The 23,466-nt window shown below is 35.1% G+C and overlaps 2 protein-coding genes across 3 annotated transcripts; one reads left to right on the top strand and one right to left on the bottom strand.

Moving 5' to 3' along the window:
* The first annotated feature begins 1,365 nt into the window (after positions 1 to 1,365).
* On the top strand, positions 1,366 to 9,947 carry LOC110912139 (serine/threonine-protein kinase STY13). Its single transcript, XM_022156815.2, has 6 exons — positions 1,366 to 1,692; positions 7,503 to 7,624; positions 7,694 to 7,902; positions 8,453 to 8,627; positions 8,726 to 8,860; positions 9,528 to 9,947. The coding sequence occupies exons 1-6, from the start codon at positions 1,419 to 1,421 to the stop codon at positions 9,732 to 9,734; spliced, it is 1,122 nt and encodes a 373-aa protein (XP_022012507.2). The 5' UTR covers positions 1,366 to 1,418; the 3' UTR covers positions 9,735 to 9,947.
* A 2,616-nt stretch (positions 9,948 to 12,563) lies between these two features.
* Positions 12,564 to 22,519, bottom strand: LOC118490305. 2 transcript variants are annotated; one of them, XM_035987837.1, is made up of 6 exons: positions 22,364 to 22,519; positions 20,968 to 21,073; positions 14,993 to 15,037; positions 14,020 to 14,128; positions 13,111 to 13,339; positions 12,564 to 12,977 (listed from the first exon to the last, which is right to left on the bottom strand). In XM_035987837.1, the coding sequence occupies exons 1-6, from the start codon at positions 22,415 to 22,417 to the stop codon at positions 12,801 to 12,803; spliced, it is 720 nt and encodes a 239-aa protein (XP_035843730.1). In that variant the 5' UTR covers positions 22,418 to 22,519; the 3' UTR covers positions 12,564 to 12,800. The 2 variants fall into 2 exon arrangements, with proteins under 2 accessions (XP_035843730.1, XP_035843729.1); XM_035987836.1 differs by having other exon boundaries at positions 20,968 to 21,076; positions 22,364 to 22,505.
* Positions 22,520 to 23,466: the final 947 nt, after the last annotated feature.

Raw genomic sequence — 23,466 nt, 5'->3', positions numbered from 1 at the left:
TTGATCTTGTGACATTTTCCTCAAAAGAAACATGATTGATATATATGTATATACTTAATATTGGTATCTACATAGCCAGATGATGAAAATATATGTATCTACATACATTGCTTATGATGCATATGATATTAGATTCAATCCAATGCATATACTACTTGTGAAATATGAATGTCAAATCTTTACATGAAACAAAATTTATTTGTGTTATGCATGTTCAAGCAGGCTCGTAATTGATGCACACTCGAAACTTGCTCCAAAAATCTTTTTCGAAATTGGCATGTTTAAAACCGAGCCGGCTCAAATTGTTTTATCGTTAATTTATTATGTACACATAATATATATATATATATATATGTGTGTGTGTTTGGAAGTGTGGGATGCTTTTGGCTAGCCTACTTGTCATTTTGTAAAAGCAATTTTATTATTATTATTATTATTATTATTATTATTATTATTATTATTATTATTATCCTACTTGTCATTTTGTAAAAGCAATTTTATTATTATTATTATTATTATTATTATTATTATTATTATTATTATTATTGATTGGCAAATTAGATTTAAATAGTCCTAACTTTCTCAATTTTGCCGATAATAATCCCAACTCAGTTATTTTCCAATAATAATCCGAATTTGACCACTTTTGGCCGATAATAGTCCGCTGTTAAAAAGAGCTTAACGGAGTTAAGGTTTTTTTTTATAATTACAAACCGATGTTTTAGGGATTTTGATCAAAACGAGGATACGAGTCGATTTATTATGTAAAACTTATCTCGAAACAGTGCTCCAAACGGCTTGATTTTTGTTAATTGGAAGTTTAAACATCCGAATTGAAGCACCGTTTTCGTCGTTTGGAGCAGTATTCGAGGTAAATTTTACATTAATCAACTCGTATACTCGTTCTAATCAAAAGCCCTAAAACATCAGTTTGTAATTCGGAAAAAAAAACTTAACTCCGTTAAGCTATTTTTAACGCAGACTATTATCGGCCAAAAGTGGATCAGTTTGGATTATTATCGGCAAATAACTCAGTTGGGATTATTATCGGCAAAATTGAGAAAGTTCGGATTATTTAAATCCAATTTTCCTTATTGATTTGTATCCTAATTTTAGCCCAACACCCAATATCAGATATTGCTCATGTCAATACTAAAAGTCTAGAGATGTTCGAATAACTCATGGCTCGAATAAAACTTGCTTCAAATCGGATTGTTTTAAAACATCGTTTCTAAACTCAGCTCGGCTAAATTGGCTCAGCTCAGCTCGTTTACAAACCAATTTAAGCATGATTTAACCTTTTTATGTATGTGATTGACTGATCACAATTTCATTGTTCTTTCCAGATAATGGATTCCAAAAATGTGGAAACCGACGAAAAGCCAAAGTCTGAGGTTTCTGAATCAAACCTGAAAGGCATGGGAAGTATTAGAGAGAATCATATTTTGGGGGACAGCAACATGTCTGCAAGCACCAAAGACATGTTGTTTAGAGCTGATCAAATTGATCTCAAAAGCTTGGATGTGCATCTAGAGAAACATTTGAGTCGAGCTTGGTCAAGAAATGTAGATACTAATGGACCAAAAGAACCATGGGAGATTGATTTGGCTAAGTTGGAAATAAAGAATCTTATTGCTCGAGGAACATATGGTACCGTTTATCGTGGCACTTATGATGACCTAGATGTTGCTGGTAATTCCTTAAGTTGCTTTCATGCATTCATAGGTTATTAGATTGTGATAGGATATCTAATGCGACCAAAAGAAAATAAAAAAGAAAACAATATTAAACGAAATTTGATATGATGTTCAAACCATTACATGAAGCCCCTTTCTGCGTGGTGGCTATAAATATGGACGTCAAGGGAAAATTGAAAAGCTTGAATTAAACGTCGAAAATCTAAAAACGAAGTTGACTTCATCAGTGGCGAAGCTTGAAAAAAATGTTCGGGGGGGGGGGGGGGCGGAAGGTACCGGACCTAAAAAAAATTCTATGTTTGGGTCGGACGTCGGTGATTCGATTCGAGTCGGATCGGGTCAAATATTAATATCAAATAAAATACGTTCTCAAACATTAAAACATAAACATTGTTTAACAAACAATTGAACAAAGACACGAAAACATTAAAAAGAAGAGGAAGGTGGGTACCCGGTGGCCGGTTCTCCTGGATGAAGAATTATAGTTCTGCTCGTCTTCCTTTAAGATTTTTTAATTCTTCAATTATGGACTCCGAATCAAAGTTCTCAGCAATCTCCTTTTCTATGTGAATCACCATACTGTTTGCTAGATACTGATCTGACATCTTATTGCGAAGTCGATTCTTAAATATTTTCATTGCTGAAAATCCTCTTTCCGTTGTTGCAGTCGAAACTGGAAGCGTCAAGATTAGCCGACACACTCTTTCAACCAATTTGTACATGTTATTTTTCTGACATTGCACAAGAGTTTTGCAAAGATCAGAAAGAGTTGATACCTCACTTAGCTTGGGATTATTTTTCCTTTCAACTTGAAAATTATCCAATTGACCACGTAATAGATTCCTTTCTTTCTCTGTAAAATCGTTAGGATAATACTTCTCAACAAGAAGAACAATCTGATCAATATCAATCTTTTTTGAACATAAAGACGCACTAAGAGATAACAACTCTGTCGCTTGCTCATTGAATCTACTATTCAGCTCATGTAGTTGTTTGTCCAATGTCTCTGTAAACAAATCTACCCGGTAATAATGTTCAAATGTAACATGAAGATCTTTTTTACGAGGCCGATACCGAGTAGAAGTATATGGAGAACTCATATCAGGCGTATCTATGTCATGCCTTTCACAAAAAAACCGAACCTTTTCAAGTAAAGAATCCCATCCAGTGTTTCTAAAATTATTTAGACTAACCTTTGTTGCAGAAACTAACTCCATTGCATTAAGGATGTCCTGGGATTTCTTTTGTAATGCTTGACTAAGTGTTTCCGTTTTAGCCATTACTTCTTTCATCAAGTGAAGAACAAGCACAAATTCAAATGATTGCAAGTAACTGTAAGCTATATTAGCATTTCCACGTTGAGAACCAGTAGCATGAGACGTGTCTTCAATTATTCCCTTGAGAACAGCACGGGTGACATCAAACATGTTAACCAAACTACAAATAGATTTAAAATGAGAACCCCAACGTGTATCACCAGCCATTCGTAATGTCCCAACCTGATTTTCTCCTTTTCCCGATTTGATTTCACCCAATTCTAATAACTTTTTAATCTCATCTGCCTTCGCCATTTGTAACTCATCATGACGCTTACTTGAAGCACACACCACATTAATTATGAAAACTAAGTTCGAGAAGAATTGGTGTACTGGAGTCACATCCCTTGAGACACAAACCAAGGCAAGCTGTAACCTGTGAGCAAAAAACAAAAATGTAATTTAACAACCATAAGAGTATTTTAGTAAACCCGAAGAAAGAAAGTTAAAAAAGAACAAGTAATTAACCTGTGAGCAAAGCAGTGAACATAATATGCGTAAGGACTATATTCCCGAACAAGTGCTTGCAACCCGTTCCATTCTCCTCTCATATTGCTAGCACCATCATAGCCTTGACCACGGATTTTACTAACATCAAAATTGTAATGCAATAGTGTATTCCACAAATTTACTTTTAAGGTCGCTAATAAAGTATCCGTAACATGAACTAAATCCAAGAACCTTTCCCGTATCACCCCTTCAACATCAACAAATCTTAAAACTATCGCCATTTGCTCTTTTTTTGACTCATCCCGTGACTCATCGACCATGACACAAAACCATGAATCCCCCACTTCACTACGTATATGGTTACGGACTTTATTTGCCATGATACTAAGAATTTCTTGTTGAATATCGGAAGATGTATACTTGCAATTAAATGGAGCATTTTCCAAAACCTTTGCAACATCATCATTATAATACGCTAAAAGTTTTAGCAATTCACGAAAGTTACCTTGATTCTTAGAAGTGGACGATTCATCATGTCCTCGTAAGGCACAAGCTTGGTATGTCAACCAACGAACTACATCAATTGTGGTTTTTAATCTTAACTGGTTCTTCCTAATCGTCTCTTCACTTTGCGTTTCTATGAAAGTTTCAAGGTGTGCTTTTTGATTCAACAAGTTCGTATATAATAGAAAAGCTTTTTTATGAGTTGAAGATTGAATGTGCTTCAACAATGGACATTTATCCCCATCATTAACTTTTTTCCAATTGTCAAATCCTTCACTAGTAAACGCACTATGACCGTGGCTCTCATTCGGTTTATCACTATATAAATAACAAAGGAAACAATAAGCCTTGTGTTTCGTCGGAGAATACTCTAACCAATTAGGGAACATATCAAACCAAGCATATCTAAATCTACGAAGATTGTTCTTTGGACCTCTCGGCTTATACTCATCAAGCTTTATTTGATACACTCCTAATGATATATAAGCTAGTCTTACTTGCTCCCTTATATTAACCGGATATTTCCACATTCCAAGTCGCTTAGCGGGATCTCTTTCTAGACTACTAACATCCACTTCATTAATGTTAATCGGATTTTGAGGAATATCGTGATGCTCTTGTTGAATGTTTTGATTCGCTTCATTAACCGGTTCATTATTCGCTTCATCAACCGGTTCATTATTCGGTTCATTAACCGGTTCGCTTGTTGAAGCTTTTTGCCGTTTAATCTCATTGTTTCCATCAACTTGTTCTTCATTCTTTCTTTTAAAAAAAGAAGTTATGATTTTGTTTTTCCCCATAGCGTAATCTAACAAGAAACAAGTCAACAACACAAGTTAAATCCGAATCGGACTCTTAAAACACAAGACTTGATTTGATCTGAGTTCGGATAAAGAATTTGAATCCAGGTGTCGAATATACGAATTAGATACTTATCTAAACCGAATTCAGAATTCAGTTTTCAAGTTGAATTTGAATCCTTGTATTTCAACCCAATTATTAGAATTCAAATTACATAATTTATATTTAATTTGTTACAAAAGATAATATGTTTTTTTTTTACTTTATATACATATTAGAGCACCCACATCGTTTGGTATAAAACACCCGTCCACTTTTTGGACCACCCCATTGTGAAGAACGACATGGGCTAGTCCGATTTGGCCGTTTGGTGCATCGGACTAGTCTAAAAGCTATATATGTACCCCCTTTGATTTAATATATAATTAAATTAAAAAAAGGTTTTTTTTTGTGTTTTACTTCAAAAAAATCTTTTTGTGTTTAAATTAAAAAAGATTTAAACATCTTTCTATACTAATAAACAAAAATCCTTTTTACACACGTATCATTCTCTGGTAATTTCTCACCCTTAGTTTTTTATTTATCTCTTTTATTAAATAATAATAATAATAATATTAAACATCAATCTAACTAAATCTATTTATCTCTTTTGTTTAGTTGATTTCTTTTTTAACTCTAAAGTTTCAATCTTTGACAATTTAAGTCTAAAGTTTCGATCTTTGGTATTTTAACCCATTTAATTAATTTGATTTTTCATTTCTAATTCAAAAGTTTTCATCTTTTGCAATTTAACCCCTTTAATTTTTTTTTTACTTTCAATCCAAAGCTTTTCTTCTTTTGCAATTTAATCTCAACATTTTTTTACTTTCAACTTTAGTCTCTTATATACTTTTCATGTTTCATAAGTTCTCCGTTTAATGTGTCGTTCTAAATTTCCGACTTAACACGCCTCAACGTGCGTGTGGGGTTCAATGTTTTTCATCTATTTTTTTTCCTGTTTGACATATCCGTCGCAGCGCGTCTATTTTTCCCCGTTTTATAGGTCTGTCGCAACGTGCGAATCAGATATCGACTTAGTTATTTTTTTTCTTGGTTTAACACACAGGCTCGTGGTCATGTGAGAAACATTTGTCTTTCATCTAACATGATATATAACTATTGAATCCCCCGCCGCATTGCGGCGGGTAGTAAATCTAGTAATTAAATTAAACAAAAATATATAAACCTTAAAATATTACACAAACCTAATTAAAAATTACACAAAACTAAATAAATTATTACACAAAACTAATTAAAATATTACACATAAACCTAATTCAAAACATAATTATACATAATAAGTCCCGATTAAACACACATAGACCATTTGAAAGTAGCCGTTAAAAAAAGTGTTGGAACAACAGCCGTTTGTAAAATAAAAATAAAATAAAATAAAATAAAAAAACCGTTGGAAAACTAGTCGTTTGAAAAAAGAACCATTGAAAGTATTAAATATTAGTTTATCATTTACTTATTTTATTTTGTATATTATTCTCTTTTTTATTATAACTAGCGTGTTACGCCCGCGTTTCGCGGCGGGGCGACCCGATTTTTTATCCAATACAAAAGTATGTCGATACATGTCTTACATCAACTGGAAAACTCGATTAGAAAAGTATTTACAAAGTAAAAAGGTTATCAGTGTGAATGCTGAAACTTGAGAAAAGACAAAAATTATGTCGAGATATAAATCAACTTAAGTTTATAGCGACACGTAAATAAAAATAAAGACGTAAAAGTTCATTAAAAAGTATTTAGAAAGTTAGGAGGTTGTAAGAGTCAATGCTGAAAATTAAAGGTTATAAGTAAAAAAAACAAAACCACAAAAAAAGAAAGAAAAAAAATTGTGCAAGGGGTAAAAGCGTAAAGTTTAAACGTTGACGAAAACTGTAAATTGCAAAAGAACTTGGTATTTAAGAAACAACAAACAAAACATAAGGGCCGAAAACATACATTACAAGAGATGGGAAAAAATACGTAAAAAAAAACAAAACCACAAAAAATTAGTGCAAGGGGTAAAAACGTAAAGTTAAAAAGTTGATGAAAACTGTAAATTGCAAAAGAAGTTGGTATTTAAGAAACAACACACAAAGCATAAGGGCCGAAAACGTAAATTAAAAAAAAACCTCAAAAGTTGCAAGGAAAAGACAAAAAAAAAAAGAAAAGAAAATTCAAAAGTTGTTAGGAAAAGACAAAAAAAAAGAAAAAAAATTAAAAAAAAACACAAAAACCCACCGACATAGCCTTTTTATAGTTAGTATAATTTTATATTTAAAAAATAATAAATAATACCAAAATATTAAAATAATTTATGAAAAATATATTTCTAATATAAAAGAAATTCAATTATTATTTATATAACTTATAAATAGATTATATAAGGTGGATAATGGTTGTGGTTTAAAATGATGTGACATGCTGTGGAGTTCTAATCAATTCAATTTTAGTTTCAAAGTTTTCAAATCCATAACCAAAAAAACAAAACGGATAAACACCTCTACACGTAATAATCAAATCAAAGATTTGTGTGTTGTTACAAAATAAAAATCAAGAATATGAAAATACGCCTTTGGCGGTTTGTACTTACGGACCTCATAACTAGTCCCCCTTTTAAGTTGCAACTCTGTATCAACATTTACTGTTTTACCAAGATAGGATATAATCATCAAAATTCTGGTTATTGCATGTTTTACAGTGAAACTATTGGATTGGGGTGAGGATGATATGGCAACTAGTACGGAACTGGCTTCTTTAAGAGCATCATTCCGGCAAGAAGTTGCTGTTTGGCACCATTTAGACCATCCAAATGTTACTCGTGTACGCAAAGATATATAACAAATACTTTCTTTTGATGTTGTAACTAACTGATCAAAAAATGTAATGCAGTTTGTGGGTGCTTCGATGGGAACATCGAATCTTAGGATACCTGAGAAAACCTCAAGCGATGGTCCGACTGATAAACTTCCATCAAAGGCATGTTGTGTGGTTGTCGAGTATATCTCAGGTGGGACATTAAAAGGGTTGTTGTACAAGAATAGGAGGAGGAAGCTCCCTTATAAAGTTGTTATTCAACTTGCTATGGATCTAGCTAGAGGGTGAGTTTCTCTTGTTTCATATCGATTTTTTACTCTAAACGCGACACTTGTTAATGATTTAGATCATGTTAATGATTCAAATAGCACTATGACAAGTATTTAAGTTCTATTTATAAAAAAAAATGTTTAAACATTTTATGATATTGTCTGCTCTTATAAATATGTGAAAATGTTCTCGTATATAATAAGCACGTTAATGTCACTACTATTGAAAAAAACGCGTAGATAAGTTGTGACAACCAAGTATGTTTAAAAATGCCAACAATCAACTAATTTGTTATAGTGTATGTATGCTAAGCTTAATGGTTTAAAGTGTTTTCAAGCCATAAAATCACTATTGAAAAAGGTGTGATTATATTATGAGAGTATAGTTTGTAACTATATATTGATAGAAATAAATATAGGGTTGGCCAGGAGCTAATCGTTTTCCACCCACACTAAAAAAAGTTAATTGTTTTGACAAAGTACACAATTATTAAACATGCACATTTTGTCACCTCAGAGTCTTTTGTTGTCAATAAACGAATAAAGAAATGTTGTAATGTTGCAGATTGAGCTACCTCCATTCAAAGAAGATTGTACACCGCGATGTGAAAGCTGAAAATATGTTGCTAGATACTCATCGAAACCTAAAAATTGCAGACTTTGGTGTTGCCCGTGTTGAAGCTCAAAATCCTAGAGACATGACGGGTGAAACTGGAACACTAGGTTATATGGCTCCTGAGGTGACCTCGTTCGTTATGTTATTGGCACTTTTATTTGTGTAATTTATTTATAAACTATAATTCATATCATAAAGACTACATAACATGTGTTTTGTCAGGTTCTTCAAGGAAAGCCTTATAACAGAAAGTGTGATGTATACAGCTTTGGTGTATGTTTATGGGAAACCTATTGTTGTGATCTGCCATACCCATTTCTTAGTTTTTCTGAAGTTTCCTCTGCAGTTGTTCGACACGTGAGTACCTACATACACTTATGTTGACATCTTCATAAACTTCACAATCAAGAATTTTGATGTGCGCACTTCTTTTTGTGTTTAAAATTTGACTTCATAAAATTACATGTTTCTCTATGTTTATAAGTGCTGCCATATATATTTCTAAATTGAGAAATCTCTTTAAGATTTTATATTTTTCTCGCAGTTATAAACATATTCACTTTTTACGTACTTATAACCAACAGCGGAACCAATAGAGGGTCAAAAAGGTCCACCAACCCTTTGGTGGCAGAAAAATTCTTCAAAGGTAGTAGTATGTGAAAAGTTGGAATTTTCAGCATAACATGAGTTGGACCTTCTGAATTTTCGTCGGTGGTGAAAAAAAAAACATAATTTCCTTTAGGAAAATGTGAATTTTAATAGATAAAATATGTTAAATTTTCAGAAATACACGTAAATATTTCCTTTTGGAGGAAATACCCGAGTTTCCTTCAATACTTGACAACCCTCCGAACGAGAGGTTCTGTTTCCGCTTATTGTAATTGTAAATAAGCTAGAAAATAAAGAAGAAAAAAAGAATGAACTAATTTCATATTTATTGTATTAGTTTTACTATATTTTTGAAGCACTGATTACTTAAATATTCACACAATTGACTTGAATAAGTTACTCATGAAAATGATAGAATCTGAGGCCAGAGATACCAAGATGCTGCCCAAGTTCTTTAGTAAACATAATGAGAAAATGTTGGGATGCAAATCCGGACAAGCGGCCAGAGATGGATGAAGTTGTGAAGTTACTAGAAGCCATTGATACCAGCAAAGGCGGAGGTATGATACCCGAAGATCAAGCTACTGGTTGTTTCTGCTTCGGCCAAATTCGAGGCCCGTGAATTAGCTAGTTCTAATCCCCTCCAACAATATAGTATGCGATATCATTAATTAATGCATCGGTACGTGTTCTAATTGATTGTATAGAGTGGAATGAACTAAAACAAATCAAGAATTCATGTGATTCTATATGATATACAACAAAATGCTAGCATGCATATGGTTGTAATATCTAAATTGTTTTATCTAATGGATTGTTTTTTAGATTACTTGTTCTTACTTGATGTGGTGCCAAAGTTTATCAAGCTAATTTGATCTTAGTTTTTAGACTATATAATTAGTATATTGTAATAGTATATTGTACAGTTTGTATGTTTGGCTTGGGTTTGTGTTGCAATACTAGCAAGTGTAGTTGGTATATGTGTATGATATTATGATTATGGTGGATTGTGTTGTGTTTTCAACTGGGCCAATTATCAGCCCAATTTGTATTGTTTGGTATGTCTAATTAGGTCATATGTGCCTTAATTTGACCTTAACTTAGAGGGTGTTTGGGATTACGTTTTGAAGTGATTATTTGATTATTGCGTTTGTAAAACATAAATAATCTAAAAAAGTGTTTGGATGAAAAGTGATTATATGTCTCCAAAACGCAGTTTTGGAGAAACATGTACCTACATGTTTTTTCAAAACGCAGTTTTGAAAACGCAAAATCTATTTTGAAAACACATAATCTATTTTGAAAAAGCAACACTAAACACCCCCTTAAGAGAGATTTTTGTTAGGGTTTTGGTGCTCACTTATTAGACCCAAACATAGATCTCCTTATATCTCCTTTTGGGAGTTATCTACCAATGGTGATCGGGTATGTGTGGGGTGTGCTAATGTTTACGATTGAGTATTATTTTATTCATTTTAATAAAAATTTGTTGTCCTTTTACCTTTCATTCTACTATAAATTTCTTTTTTTTAAGTGGAGCATGATTTATTTATTATAAAAATTTGTCAATGTGTCTTCCCTTTAAAAAAAAGTGTGATATAATTAGTTTCGGTGACAAATCAGAGTTGCAACACTCCAACCCATAATACAAAATCAAGGAGTCAAAAATGCTTATAAAGCTACTAAATAAATATACTACAATCAAATAACAATTTTGATAAGCTAACTAGTGCACACTTGTCCCACAAATATTCATGAAAACAGTTTTGATAATCTAACTTGTGCACACTCTTTGTCCCCCAAAATTCATGAAGTAAGATATATAACTATACAAGAAGAATTGGACTATAATAATCCTAACTAGACGTCATTGGCCAATGTCGGTCCCACCTTTGAATATTCCCCATGTCAGTCCCACATTTCACTTATTTTTCCTCTACCGGTCCTCAGTTAAAAAAAAAACTTAATCTGAATTACATAGCCTAACAAATGTCCCACAAATCCCAAACCACAGTACATAGCCTAACAGGAATTTAGGATGCGGCAAAATGGCAGAGCAAGTTTGTGTGAACCAAATGAAAAGTCTGAAACCAATTGGATTTTTTTTTGTTAAGGTTTTAGCTTTTTGTGTCCCAAACTTTATCGATAGCAATGCTATGAGCTGAATTTTAATTGGTCATTATATTTTAACCTTTTTCTTTTATCAATTTACAGCTTCAGCTTCTATAAATTGTTCCAACATAAGGGACTATACAATTTCTTTCAATAGATATAATACTAGCATCCCCATCTTCCCACGGCTCATTTTAGTCCACCTAAACCTTACCAACTTCACTTTCGCAACACATCCTTAGTTCCCCATCTTGTGTTTTTTTTTTTTTTTTCCATCCCACGCCGGATGAGTTCGAAACCTTCGATTACATGTTTTCCCATATGAAGAGTGTCTCCAAATTTTGAGGGCAAAAACAACCCCCACTAACTCCAAGCTATTAACCTCATAATGCTTAAGTTGTAGTGAAACAAATATGAAAATGTATGTTGAACTTGTAAAGAACTAATATGCCAAAAGACCAAACAACTGGTCCAAAATCAGTTCTCCTTTACAAGAAATAAAGATTTGAACCAAGAGTGTTACAAACTGTTATATCCAATAAAACGACTGATGAAGACAATGAAAGTGCTGGTCAAAACTACTGATCAAAGTACGATGCCGAGAGCAAACAACTGCTGGTTTACAAACACTAGTACTTCAAAGCAGTGATTGTATAGATATAGGCAGTTGTTTAATGTAACATTTTTCTTTGTAATATTCACAGTTGTTTTGTAACAATTGAAAATCATTTAGTTAGTTATTTTGATTGTGTGTGGTTCGAAAATTGAACCAAACAAGCCGCTTATGTTCTATTTGATTTAGATGTCGATAGTTTGGTTATGGTTTCGTGGAAACAAAACAATACCTCATCACTTGACTTCTAAATACCCATATACACTAGACACAAAATAACACCATAATTTATGAGTAGGATAATTGACTAGTTAGAGCATCTGCATAGCAAGTCCATCGACCCCCAAAACTTCAATTTGCAAATGCGGAAAAGAGCGTGAGTTGGGTCGGTGAGCGATGTGGCATGAGCCATGGAGCCATTTCAATGCAGATGCTTTTATGATTATAGACCTAAAAATGAGATCAAGACAAATGCTCTTATGATAGGGAGGCCTAAAATATGAACCTAAAAACAACATGAACAGGGGCGCAGCTTAAGAGGGGCCGGAGGGGCGCCCAACCCCCCGAACTTTTCGCTCAGTAGTGTTATATATGTAGTTTTCGTATAGAAATTTTTGGGTATATACGTTTTCGACCCCCGGTTCTATAGAAACTTTTGGATATATACGTATTCGACCCCCCCCCCCCCTCTCTTCATTGTGAAGCTTCACCGCTGAACATGAAAAGTGCAAGAATCAAATGAGAGAGAGAATTTACAAGTCATGTGTCAAATTTCAAATGCGGTAAGTCCATATATCAGGTCTCCCGGACTTTTTTTAAAACAATACTAACCTCGAGAAGTTAGTAAAATGGAGACTAATAAACACATGAATATGATGTTACCAAACTTGGTTAATAAAACAGAACACACTGATGCACCATGAATAATTTGGCAGATTTAGCAAACAATATATATATATGAGCTTACGAATAATCATCTTGGTGGTGGGCGTGATGCCTGCGCTGAGATCTTCTCTGTTTGCGGTTATTATGTTTTCTAGGTGATTTAGCAGTGACAGGGCGTCGAATTTCCTCTACACTTGGTGGAAGTCCAAAAACGCAATCAAAAGGGTTTTCCATTGCAACAAACCCGCTATTCATCTGTAGGGTAAACAGTTTAGCAGACAAGAAGTTAAACCCCGTTTCATAATTTGTTATGCGGCCAGTTGACCGGAAACATATGTGACTTTGTTAATCAAACTGTTAACAAACAGAGGCAGGCAAAGATACTTACGGGAACTGGCTTGAGTTCTGGACCGATTTTGGCATCATCATCATCATCAACATGGGATTCATGATTATCTGTCGTTTGGGGATGAGGTGGACTTTCAACAAAGGTATTACGGAAACGCCACCTTAATTTTGGTATGTCGGATGCTGAATCGTCGAAGACATTCTCACAGTAGAAACGTTTGGATATAAGCTTTGTTGTCACTGGATGATTTGGGTACCTTTTCAGTATTCTGCAACGCAAAAATATTTTCAGTGTATTTAGAATTTATCCAGAAAAAAAAACCACTAGAATTTAAAAAAAAAAAAAAAAAAAAAAAAAAAAACTTATAATTTAAGAGTGATAATGTGCAAAAAAGTAAATAAAAAAAAAACGGGTTAAATTGGTTGTGTTCGTGACAGCCTGCAAAGGTGCAAGACATGTTTGGGTCCTTGTGTATTACATGATTTCCGAGTTTCGGTCGTGTTTGGGTTCATCTAAAGTTTTCGGGCCCGGTACAACCCGCCAACACACAGCAGGAATTGTTCAACACCCCTGCCTTAGTACCTTATACTATATATCGGGTAACTTTTGACCCATCCAACCCGTCTGACCCATTTTCTTGTAAACTCTTTTTGCTTTTACCCATTTGCCTTGCTAAAAATAAGACCCAATCCAAAACGACCCATTCATAAGTAAACGAGGCGATCAAGTGCCGCCTCTACCATTTATCCTTGAAAGTTGAACGATTACATTTGCTTGTTCCATTTAATAGACATATCATATACATACATGATTATATGTGTCCCATACCTGGATTTTCACTTTGTTAAATTTCCAAAGCGAATTATCTCAAAACATACAGAAAATGTGAGGGATTTGGGCTGTTGAAGAAATAATAATAGCCAACAGAAAAATGAATAAATGACTCACATATTTGCCAATTCTCGTTGCATCCGACTTCCATCCATGGAAAGAATTTGTTCAATGCATGAATTAACCGATCGCTTAAATCTCCATGCTGCGGTCAAAGCAGCAGCTCCTAAAATTTGGTTAAAGATTCATATCATGAGAAGCGAGTATGCAATTACATTACGAAAGCAAAAAAGATTACAAACGAAGAAGGTGATCTTTGTTTTTATATGCCAAGCGCCATCTTCTTATAGATTAACAGTGTTGGTTGACAGATCATACATGTAGGCCAGCTTTGCCTTTTAATTTTATGATTTGAGTTAATTACTGTTTTCGTCCCTGTGGTTTGTCAAAAATCACTATTTCAGTCCATTAGTTTAAAAATTGCGATTTCAGTCCCTGTCAGTCCACCTCGTAACCATTTCAGTCCCTGTACTTAACAAAATAATGGATTGAAATGGTTACGAAAGTGAAACCACAGGGACTGAAATCGCAATTTTTAAACTAATGGACTGAAATAGTGATTTTTGACAAACCACGGGGACGAAAACAGTAATTTACTCTTATGATTTTATCTATGCTCTAAATTTGCCTTTTAAGATAGTCAAAATGGTTTTTCTTTTGTCTATGATTGCGGGTACAATTATAATTTGTTTTAAGTGTTTCTTCAATGCTTTTCATAAATACCGGCACTTTCTCGTCCATTTACGACAGTCTCATGTAGACACATTTCAAGAAACGTTTTCACCACACTTTCTTGACAAAAAACGGTGATACGACATCCTAGCTGGTTTCAGTCATGACCAACTTTTGACCAAAAAGAAAACTATTAACCTCTGAAACACCGTGAAACAACGTGTCAAAATAAAGGATATATTCTTCATCTATTTTTTTTTCCATTTAACTACTTAGATTCTATTATTTATATGATACACTTGCAACATTTTGAAAACAGTCAGCTAAAATCATAGAACAATTAAAGAGTGTTGATTACCTCCTGCAAGATTGATGCGAAGCATTCTATTAAGGTTTCCTGTGACTGCGAGAAGAAAAAAACTAAAACCGTTAAAGAACTTTTGGTGACTATTAACATATCACTACCAGAAAAAGACGTTAATTAATAGTAGTGGCAAGAGGAACACAAAATATAGATATCATAAAAATGTTAAACGTATTAAGAATAGTGGTTACGTAAAACGTACAGCCATAGTTGTTAATGGCGAATAGCGACAAATAGCGATAAGGTACCTATATGCTACATGGCGAATAGCGATACACTAGAAAAAAAATTATATGTATATTATATCAAAATACCCTGGTATTATATGTATATTATATCAAAATACCCTAGTATATATGCTATTTTACATGCATATTTAACAAAAACCTAAAATCTAGCTATTTTATAGCTATATTTAATTGCTATCTATATTTAAAAAAAAAAAAATTAAGATGTTATTCTCGCTATCCATCGCTACAACCATAATAGCGACACTACATCGCTTCGCTATATAAGGCGCTATAGCGACCGCTACAATCGCTATTGACAACTATGCGTACAGCAGTTGAGTTATTCAAGAAAACCGGCCTACATCATGTGTTTGTGAGCTTACAGACATGAGGTTATGGGCTTCAATAAGCCATAGCCTTAAGTTAATAAGCTCATAATGTTGGAGATGTTGTCTTCAGCCCAGCCCATTAAGGCTAGCCAAGAATTAGAGAGAAGAAGGGAAAGGGTTCGGCCGGCCCTAACTCTAATGGGTTTTAAGTGTTTTAGGCCCATATGTTTAGTTACTTGTTTAGCAAGGGACTAACCCTAATTCTAGCCTATAAATATATCTCTTGTACTTGTAATCATTATCACTCAATAAAATACAAACCCTAGTTGCCCCCGTGGACGTAGGTTACACACTGTGACCGAACCACGTAAATCTCGTGTCTACTTTTCTTGTTGCTTTCGTTTATTGAACGTGTGTGTGTGATCTAAATCCTAACAACTGGTATCAGAGCTCAGGCTCTTGATCAAGAACACACACCAGCCGCCTACCACCTCCTGCCTCCAGCAGCCGCCGCAAACCCTAATTAGGGTTTCACCGCCGCTAGGGTTTCCACCGCCGACACCCACCGACCCGCTGCAGTTTCGCAGCTTCGCTCCAGGGCAACCGGGTACCGCCGCCGCCACCAAACCCAGATTAGGGTTTTGCCTGCCGCCGCCTACCATCTTGCCGGAACCGCAGAACCGCCGCCGCCGCTAACCAGATTAGGGTTTCCAGCCGCCGTCGCTCAAACAGAAGGGTTTCTTTACCGATTTTCGCTGCTGCGTTTTTCGGATTTTCTGCACGTTTTTCGAGGTCAGATTTCAGGGTTGTTTTTTTCCAGTTTATTCTCTCACGATTCTCTGGTTAGTCTCTGTTATTCAGCAAAGATGTCCGACGATGGAAAAGTCAGAATTGAGAAGTTTGATGGGAAGAATTTCGGATGGTGGAAGATGCAAATCAAGGATTTGCTGATACAGAAGGATCTGGATGCAGCCTTAGAGCCTCCACCTACACCTGTAACGGATAAGTGGACAGCCATTGACAAGAAAGCTATATCAACTATCAGGCTGACTCTTTCTATGAATGTTGGCTACAATATTTCTGAACAAACCTCAGCACGAGGAATCATCGAGGCTTTGTCAAATATGTATGAGAAGCCGTCTCCTGCCAACAAGGTGTTTCTGATACGGGAGTTAGTCAACACCCGCATGAAAGAGGGAAGTTCTGTTATTGAGCATATTAATTTGTTTAATTCTCACTTGTCTCGTTTGAATTCAGTAAAATTCAAGATAGATGATGAACTGCAAGCATGCCTGCTCTTGTCCTCATTACCTGACAGCTGGTCAGGAACTATTACTGCAGTCACTGGGGCAGTTGAGACCCTCACTTTTGCTAAAGTTCGTGACTTGATATTGAATGAGGACTCAAGGAGGAGGAATTCTGGAGAGACAAGTTCATTGCTCAGTACTGAGGGGAGAGGGAGAAGTAATAATAGAGGTGGAAATAGAGGAAGGTCAAAGTCAAAACGAAGAAGCAAGTCAAGACCAGCAAAACCGAGAAAAGATATACAGTGCTGGAACTGTGATGAGCATGGGCACTTTAGAAGTCAGTGTACTAAACCTCATAGAGACAAAAAGGAGGTGAATGCTACCACAGCCTCAGATTCAGAGGATGCCCTTATTTGTTGTGTCGAAAATACTGTTGAAGACTGGATCATGGATTCAGGAGCATCGTTTCATGCTACTTCTAGCACAAAGAAGATGAAGAATCTACGAACAGGTAACTTTGGTAAAGTTCGTTTGGCTAATAATCACAGTCTTGATATTACAGGAATTGGAGACATAGACTTAAAAACACCATTGGGAACCATTTGGACCTTAAAGAATGTTCGGGTCATTCCTGGTTTGAAGAGGATGTTGATATCCATTGGTCAGCTTGATGATCAGGGATATGATGTCCACTTTGGTAGAGGACAATGGAAAGTTGTTAAGGGCAGTATGGTCATTGCAAGAGGAAAGAAGAGAGGTACACTATACATGGTTGAAGTACCAACCGGTGGGGTTAATGCAGTATCTGATGGGCCGAGTCTATCAAAGTTATGGCATCAACGACTCGGCCACATGAGTGAAAAGGGGATGAAGATGCTTGTTACCAAGGGAAAGCTTCCAGAACTGAAACAGGTTGAGTCTGAGTTTTGTGAACCGTGCATCCTTGGCAAGAAAAAGAAGGTGACTTTTGTGAAGACAGGGAGAGCACCAAAAGCTCAGAAATTGGAGCTGATTCACTCAGACGTGTACGGGCCGACATCAGTTGCTTCACCTGCAGGATCTCGCTATTATGTGACCTTCATAGACGATTCAACACGCAAGGTATGGGTTTACTTTCTTAAACATAAATCTGAAGTTTTTGGTAAATTTAAGAAATGGAAATCTGCTGTTGAACTTGAAACTGATTTGAAGGTGAAATGCTTGAAGTCTGACAACGGAGGTGAATATATCAGCAAAGAATTTACAGATTATGATCAGGATGATAAATACAGTTCCAGGAACTCCGCAACAGAATGGGGTTGCAGAGAGGATGAACAGAACATTATGTGAGAGAGCCAGGAGTATGAGATTGAATGCAGGGCTCCCAAAAATGTTCTGGGCTGATGCGGTTAACACCGCAGCTTATCTTATCAATCGTGGGCCTTCAGTACCGTTGGGATTCAAGATTCCTCAGGAAGAATGGAAGGGAAAAGCAGTTGAGTATGATCACCTGAGAATCTTCGGGTGTAGTGCTTATGATATTGATCTTGAAGGTGACAAGTTAGATGCCAAAGCAAAGAAGTACACGCTCGTTGGATATGGGTCTGATAAAATGGGCTACAGGCTTTGGGATCATGAAAGCAGGAAGCTAGTCAGAAGCAAACATGCCGAATTCAATGAAGCAGAGCTGTACAAAGACAGAAATTCAGAGAGGTTAGAGGTTCAGAAAGAAGTGGTCGAGTTTGACACTGACGGTCAAAAGAATGAACCAGTTATAGAACCTGAATCAGATTCTGAAGATGACACAGGACCAGAGGTTGAAGGTGGATATAATGAGACAGGAGAAGTCTCTGACAGTGGGAGCTCAGAGCATGAAGAAGAACAGCCTCCACAGCAGCCTGACCCGTCAGAAAATTGGGTCAGGAGATCCACCCGAGTTAGTAAACCGCCTAATAAATATAATCCTTCAGTTAATTATATTCTCTTGACAGAAAACGGTGAACCAGAAAGCTACTCTGAGGCAGTCAAGATGAAAGATTTTCTCCAGTGGGAGCATGCAATGAAGGATGAGATGAGCTCTTTAGATAAAAACAAGACTTGGGTCTTAGTAAAGCTTCCGCCTGATAAAAGAGCTTTACAAAATAAATGGGTCTTCAGGGTCAAAGAAGAACACGATGGTTCTAAACGGTACAAAGCCCGTTTAGTAGTCAAGGGGTTTCAGCAGAAGAAGGGAGTTGATTATGATGAGATTTTCTCTCCAGTGGTGAAGATAACTACCATCAGGTTGGTTCTTAGTATTGTAGCCGCAGAAAAGTTGCATCTAGAGCAGTTAGATGTGAAAACAGCTTTTCTACATGGTGACCTAAATGAAGACATTTATATGGCACAACCTGAGGGATTCAAGGTTGTTGGGAAAGAGAACTGGGTCTGCAAATTGAAGAAGAGTTTGTATGGTCTTAAACAGGCACCCAGACAGTGGTACATGAAGTTTGATAACTTCATGGAGAGGTCAGGGTACAAGAGATGTCAGATGGACCATTGCTGCTATTTGAAGAAGTTCAGCAACTCTTATATCATATTGTTACTTTACGTTGACGATATGTTAATTGCAGGTTTTGATATGAAAGAAATAAGCAGGTTAAAGAAGCAAATGTCCAAAGAATTCGAGATGAAGGATTTGGGTCCAGCCAAACAGATACTCGGGATGAGTATAACCAGAAGCAAGAAAGATGGCTCAGTGACACTATCCCAGGAGAAGTACATCGGGAAAGTGTTAGAGAGATTTGGTATGAACAGTGAGAAGACCAAGCCTAGAAACACGCCTTTAGGAAGTCACCTCAAGCTTACTAAAGAACAGTGTCCTAGAACAGAAGAAGAAAAAGCTGATATGGCTAGAGTTCCATATGCATCTGCTGTAGGAAGTCTAATGTATGCTATGGTATGCACGAGACCTGACATAGCACACGCAGTTGGAGTTGTCAGTCGCTTTATGTCAAATCCGGGAAGAGAACACTGGGAAGCAGTTAAATGGGTGCTTCGTTATTTGAAAGGTACGTCAAAGATGGGGCTGTGTTTTAAAGGAAAGGATGTGGTTCTCAAGGGTTATACAGATGCCGACCTGGGTGGCTGTAAAGATACATTTAAAAGCACTACAGGATATGTCTTTACAGTGGGAGGAACAGCAGTGAGTTGGATGTCCAAACTTCAGAAAAGTGTGGCTTTATCTACTACAGAAGCTGAATACATGGCAGTAGCTGAGGCCAGTAAAGAACTAGTATGGTTGAAAGCTTTTCTGAAAGAGTTAGGGAAGAATCAAGCTGACTACCCGTTGTATTGTGACAATGAAAATGCAGTAAAACTTGCAAAGAATCCCGTTTATCATGGGAAGACGAAGCACATAGGGATGAGGTATCATTTTGTTAGAGGATTGATCAGTGAAGGATTAATCAGTTTGAAGAATGTCCCAGGTGCTAAGAATCCAGCAGATATGTTTACCAAGGTTGTGGTGCTGGATAAGCTGAAGCTATGCATAGCTTCAGTTGGCCTTCAGGAATAATGTTTAGAAGGCGGGGTAACTAGGGAGTTTTGAAAGATCAAGGGGGATTTTCATTTACAGAAGTACAGAAGAGATGGTGCAGTTCGAGGTCCGAAGACACCAAGTGGAAGATTGTTGGAGATGTTGTCTTCAGCCCAGCCCATTAAGGCTAGCCAAGAATTAGAGAGAAGAAGGGAAAGGGTTCGGCCGGCCCTAACTCTAATGGGTTTTAAGTGTTTTAGGCCCATATGTTTAGTTACTTGTTTAGCAAGGGACTAACCCTAATTCTAGCCTATAAATATATCTCTTGTACTTGTAATCATTATCACTCAATAAAATACAAACCCTAGTTGCCCCCGTGGACGTAGGTTACACACTGTGACCGAACCACGTAAATCTCGTGTCTACTTTTCTTGTTGCTTTCGTTTATTGAACGTGTGTGTGTGATCTAAATCCTAACACATAAGATGTTGAAAAGGGTTAAACTAATGTATTCAAATGAGAGAACAGAAACATAACAAAGCATCTACGACAGCATAAAGATATAGTTTAAGGCTTTAAGCTTATTTTGGGTTTAAACAATTACATGGTGCATGCTAGATAATAAGAAAAAAGAATTCTTAACAGTTAAAAATGCGTATACGCTTACCTGACCATGCAAGTGCTCCACCAGCGCATGCACCTACAGTGAGCTGCTGAAGTGTATTTCCCTTCCAAGCCATAAGAAAGTTTGCTTCTTGACTTGTCAACTTCTCCTGCTAATACATATTAATTAAGCTAAGCCTCTCTAATGACATAAATTTTAGTAGTGATTCTGCTTATGGGTATCATATTACATCACCGAGAATTATTTTTCAATCAATGGTGCACCATAAAAATTGAAATAAAATAAATACAATTCATATGTTTGTTATCAGATGAGACTTTCAGTCGTTAGTTTCAGCCCCACTCAAATGTCCTGTATGTCGGGTCATGCAAAGGTTTGACTGAAAATCAACCTAGATTCATTCCATATCTTTTTTCTTCATGAACTTCTTCTCAAAATCATCAATATTAGCTTACCAGTGACTAAATTGATAGAGCCGGATTCGAGACTGGCAATCTCCAAATATATTAAGGACGAAATGCTAAATTTCACAAGAAGTAAATAAACTTTGCTGCAAATTTTCTATGTATTTCTTTCCGATGCAAATTTACAATTTAAAGCAGGAAAAGTCATGCGAGCCTAATAATCAGAACTAATGCAAGTTACTAGAAGATGGAAGTGCGGGTAAACATAATGCTTCTACATGAGTGGTCCTTATCACATATCGAGTGTAAATCCATGATGATCATGCAAGTGAGACTGCTCTTGGCAACGAAAGTGAAACTTCGAAGCGTCGCTGATTAAATTGCTGGTATGGATTAATACCGACAAAATTAACAAATTTACAATATTTTGTCTTGAAATCGTTCTAAGTTTTTCAGCAAAACAAAAATTCATAATATTTTGCCTTAAAATTGTACTAATTTTGTCAATAAAATAAAAAATTTACGATATTTTGCCTTAAATTTGTACTGATTTTGCCAACAAAATTAAAAATTTACAAGATTTTGCCTTAAATTTGTACTGATTTTGCCAACAAAAAATTAAAAATTTACAATATTTTGCCTTAAAATTGTACTAATTTTGTCAAGAAAAATAAAGAATTTACAATATTTTGCCTTAAAATTGTACTAATTTTGCCAACAAAATGAAAAAATTACAATATTTTGCCTTAAAATTGTACTAACTTTGTGAAGAAAATAAAAAATTTACAGAAATTAGAAGAATTGCACATAAAGTTAAACTTGTTTGGAGATCTAATTTGCTAATCACTTCCATTCCAGTTGAAACAGTGAAGATCAATCAAAACAACAGGAAGGCTAACGAGTGACCTCAATTATCAATAAAAACTTTCGAAATGATTGTTTATGAATTTAGATAAAGTTAAGTGTGGGTGCAATCTGCAATTTCCAGTTATCTGTAGTGTATTAATCGGAGTGTAATTGAAAAGGATGTATACCTGCTTAGAGCGGATGCGGAGAACTTGTTCGAGATCAATTAGGGATTCCGCCATTGCACAAAACCCCCCTCTGGATGGATTCCCTTGGGTCTTGGGACTCGGACTATGAATGAGTTTTAGGGGGTCGGTGTGGTGAGTAGAAAACCGAAATTACCGTAAGTAAAATAACCGAAGAAACTGAACCAAAGAAACTGAACTGAAAAAACTGAACCAAAACAAAAATTGACGGTTTAATTTTAAGATTTTTAATAAACCAAAATTTTCGGTTTGGTTTTCTGATAACCATTTTCAATAACCAAAAAAACTGAACCGAACCGATAAGTTACAATTCATATAATTTTAGAGTAAATTACTTTTTGAGTTCTTATGTTTTAGTGGTTTTAATCATTTGAGTTTAAAATCAAAATGTTTAACGCCCTGAGTCCCTAGACGCTTTTTTTATAACTTTTGAGTCCAATTTTTTTAACAAAATTGGACTCAAAACGTTATAAAATGAACAAAATTGGACTCAAAACGTTATAAAATGAGCAGTTAGAGACTCAGAGCATTAAACTTTTTTGATTTTGTACTCAAGTGATTAAAATAACTAAAACACAGGGACTCAAAAAGTAATTTACTCATATTTTTATGTTTAAGTTTAAGTTGTTTAAGTATTTAACCCAATGCTAGTAGAATTTATTAATTTTATTCTTGGATGTTAAATATTTGTAATAAAAAATAGTACATGTTTACTTTAATTGAAATAATTTATTTACTACTATAACAAATAACAAAATTTAATATAAAAATTAAATGATTTTTGGATTATTATGAAAGAAAATATCTTAATAAAAACTTTAGAGAAACATAAAAATAGATTAAAGGTTAAGTTTATGTAAATAATATAAATTAAAGAGGTTAACTATAATAACTTAAATGTAAATATATAAGAAAGATTCTTATATTTTAAATTATATTTTTATTATTTTTTTATTATTTTTTTTTTGAATCTTACATAATTTTGTTTCAAAAAATAACTGAAAAAACCGAACCGAACCGGTGTAAAAACCGAAAAAAACCGAAACCGAACGATTTTAAAAAACCAAAACCGACATTTCGGTTTC

The sequence above is a fragment of the Helianthus annuus genome, chromosome 3, assembly GCF_002127325.2.
Source record: "Helianthus annuus cultivar XRQ/B chromosome 3, HanXRQr2.0-SUNRISE, whole genome shotgun sequence".
Classification (NCBI taxonomy): Eukaryota; Viridiplantae; Streptophyta; class Magnoliopsida; order Asterales; family Asteraceae; genus Helianthus; species Helianthus annuus.
Note: the sequence above shows the minus strand (reverse complement) of the source record. Positions and strands in the feature narration are given on the sequence as shown.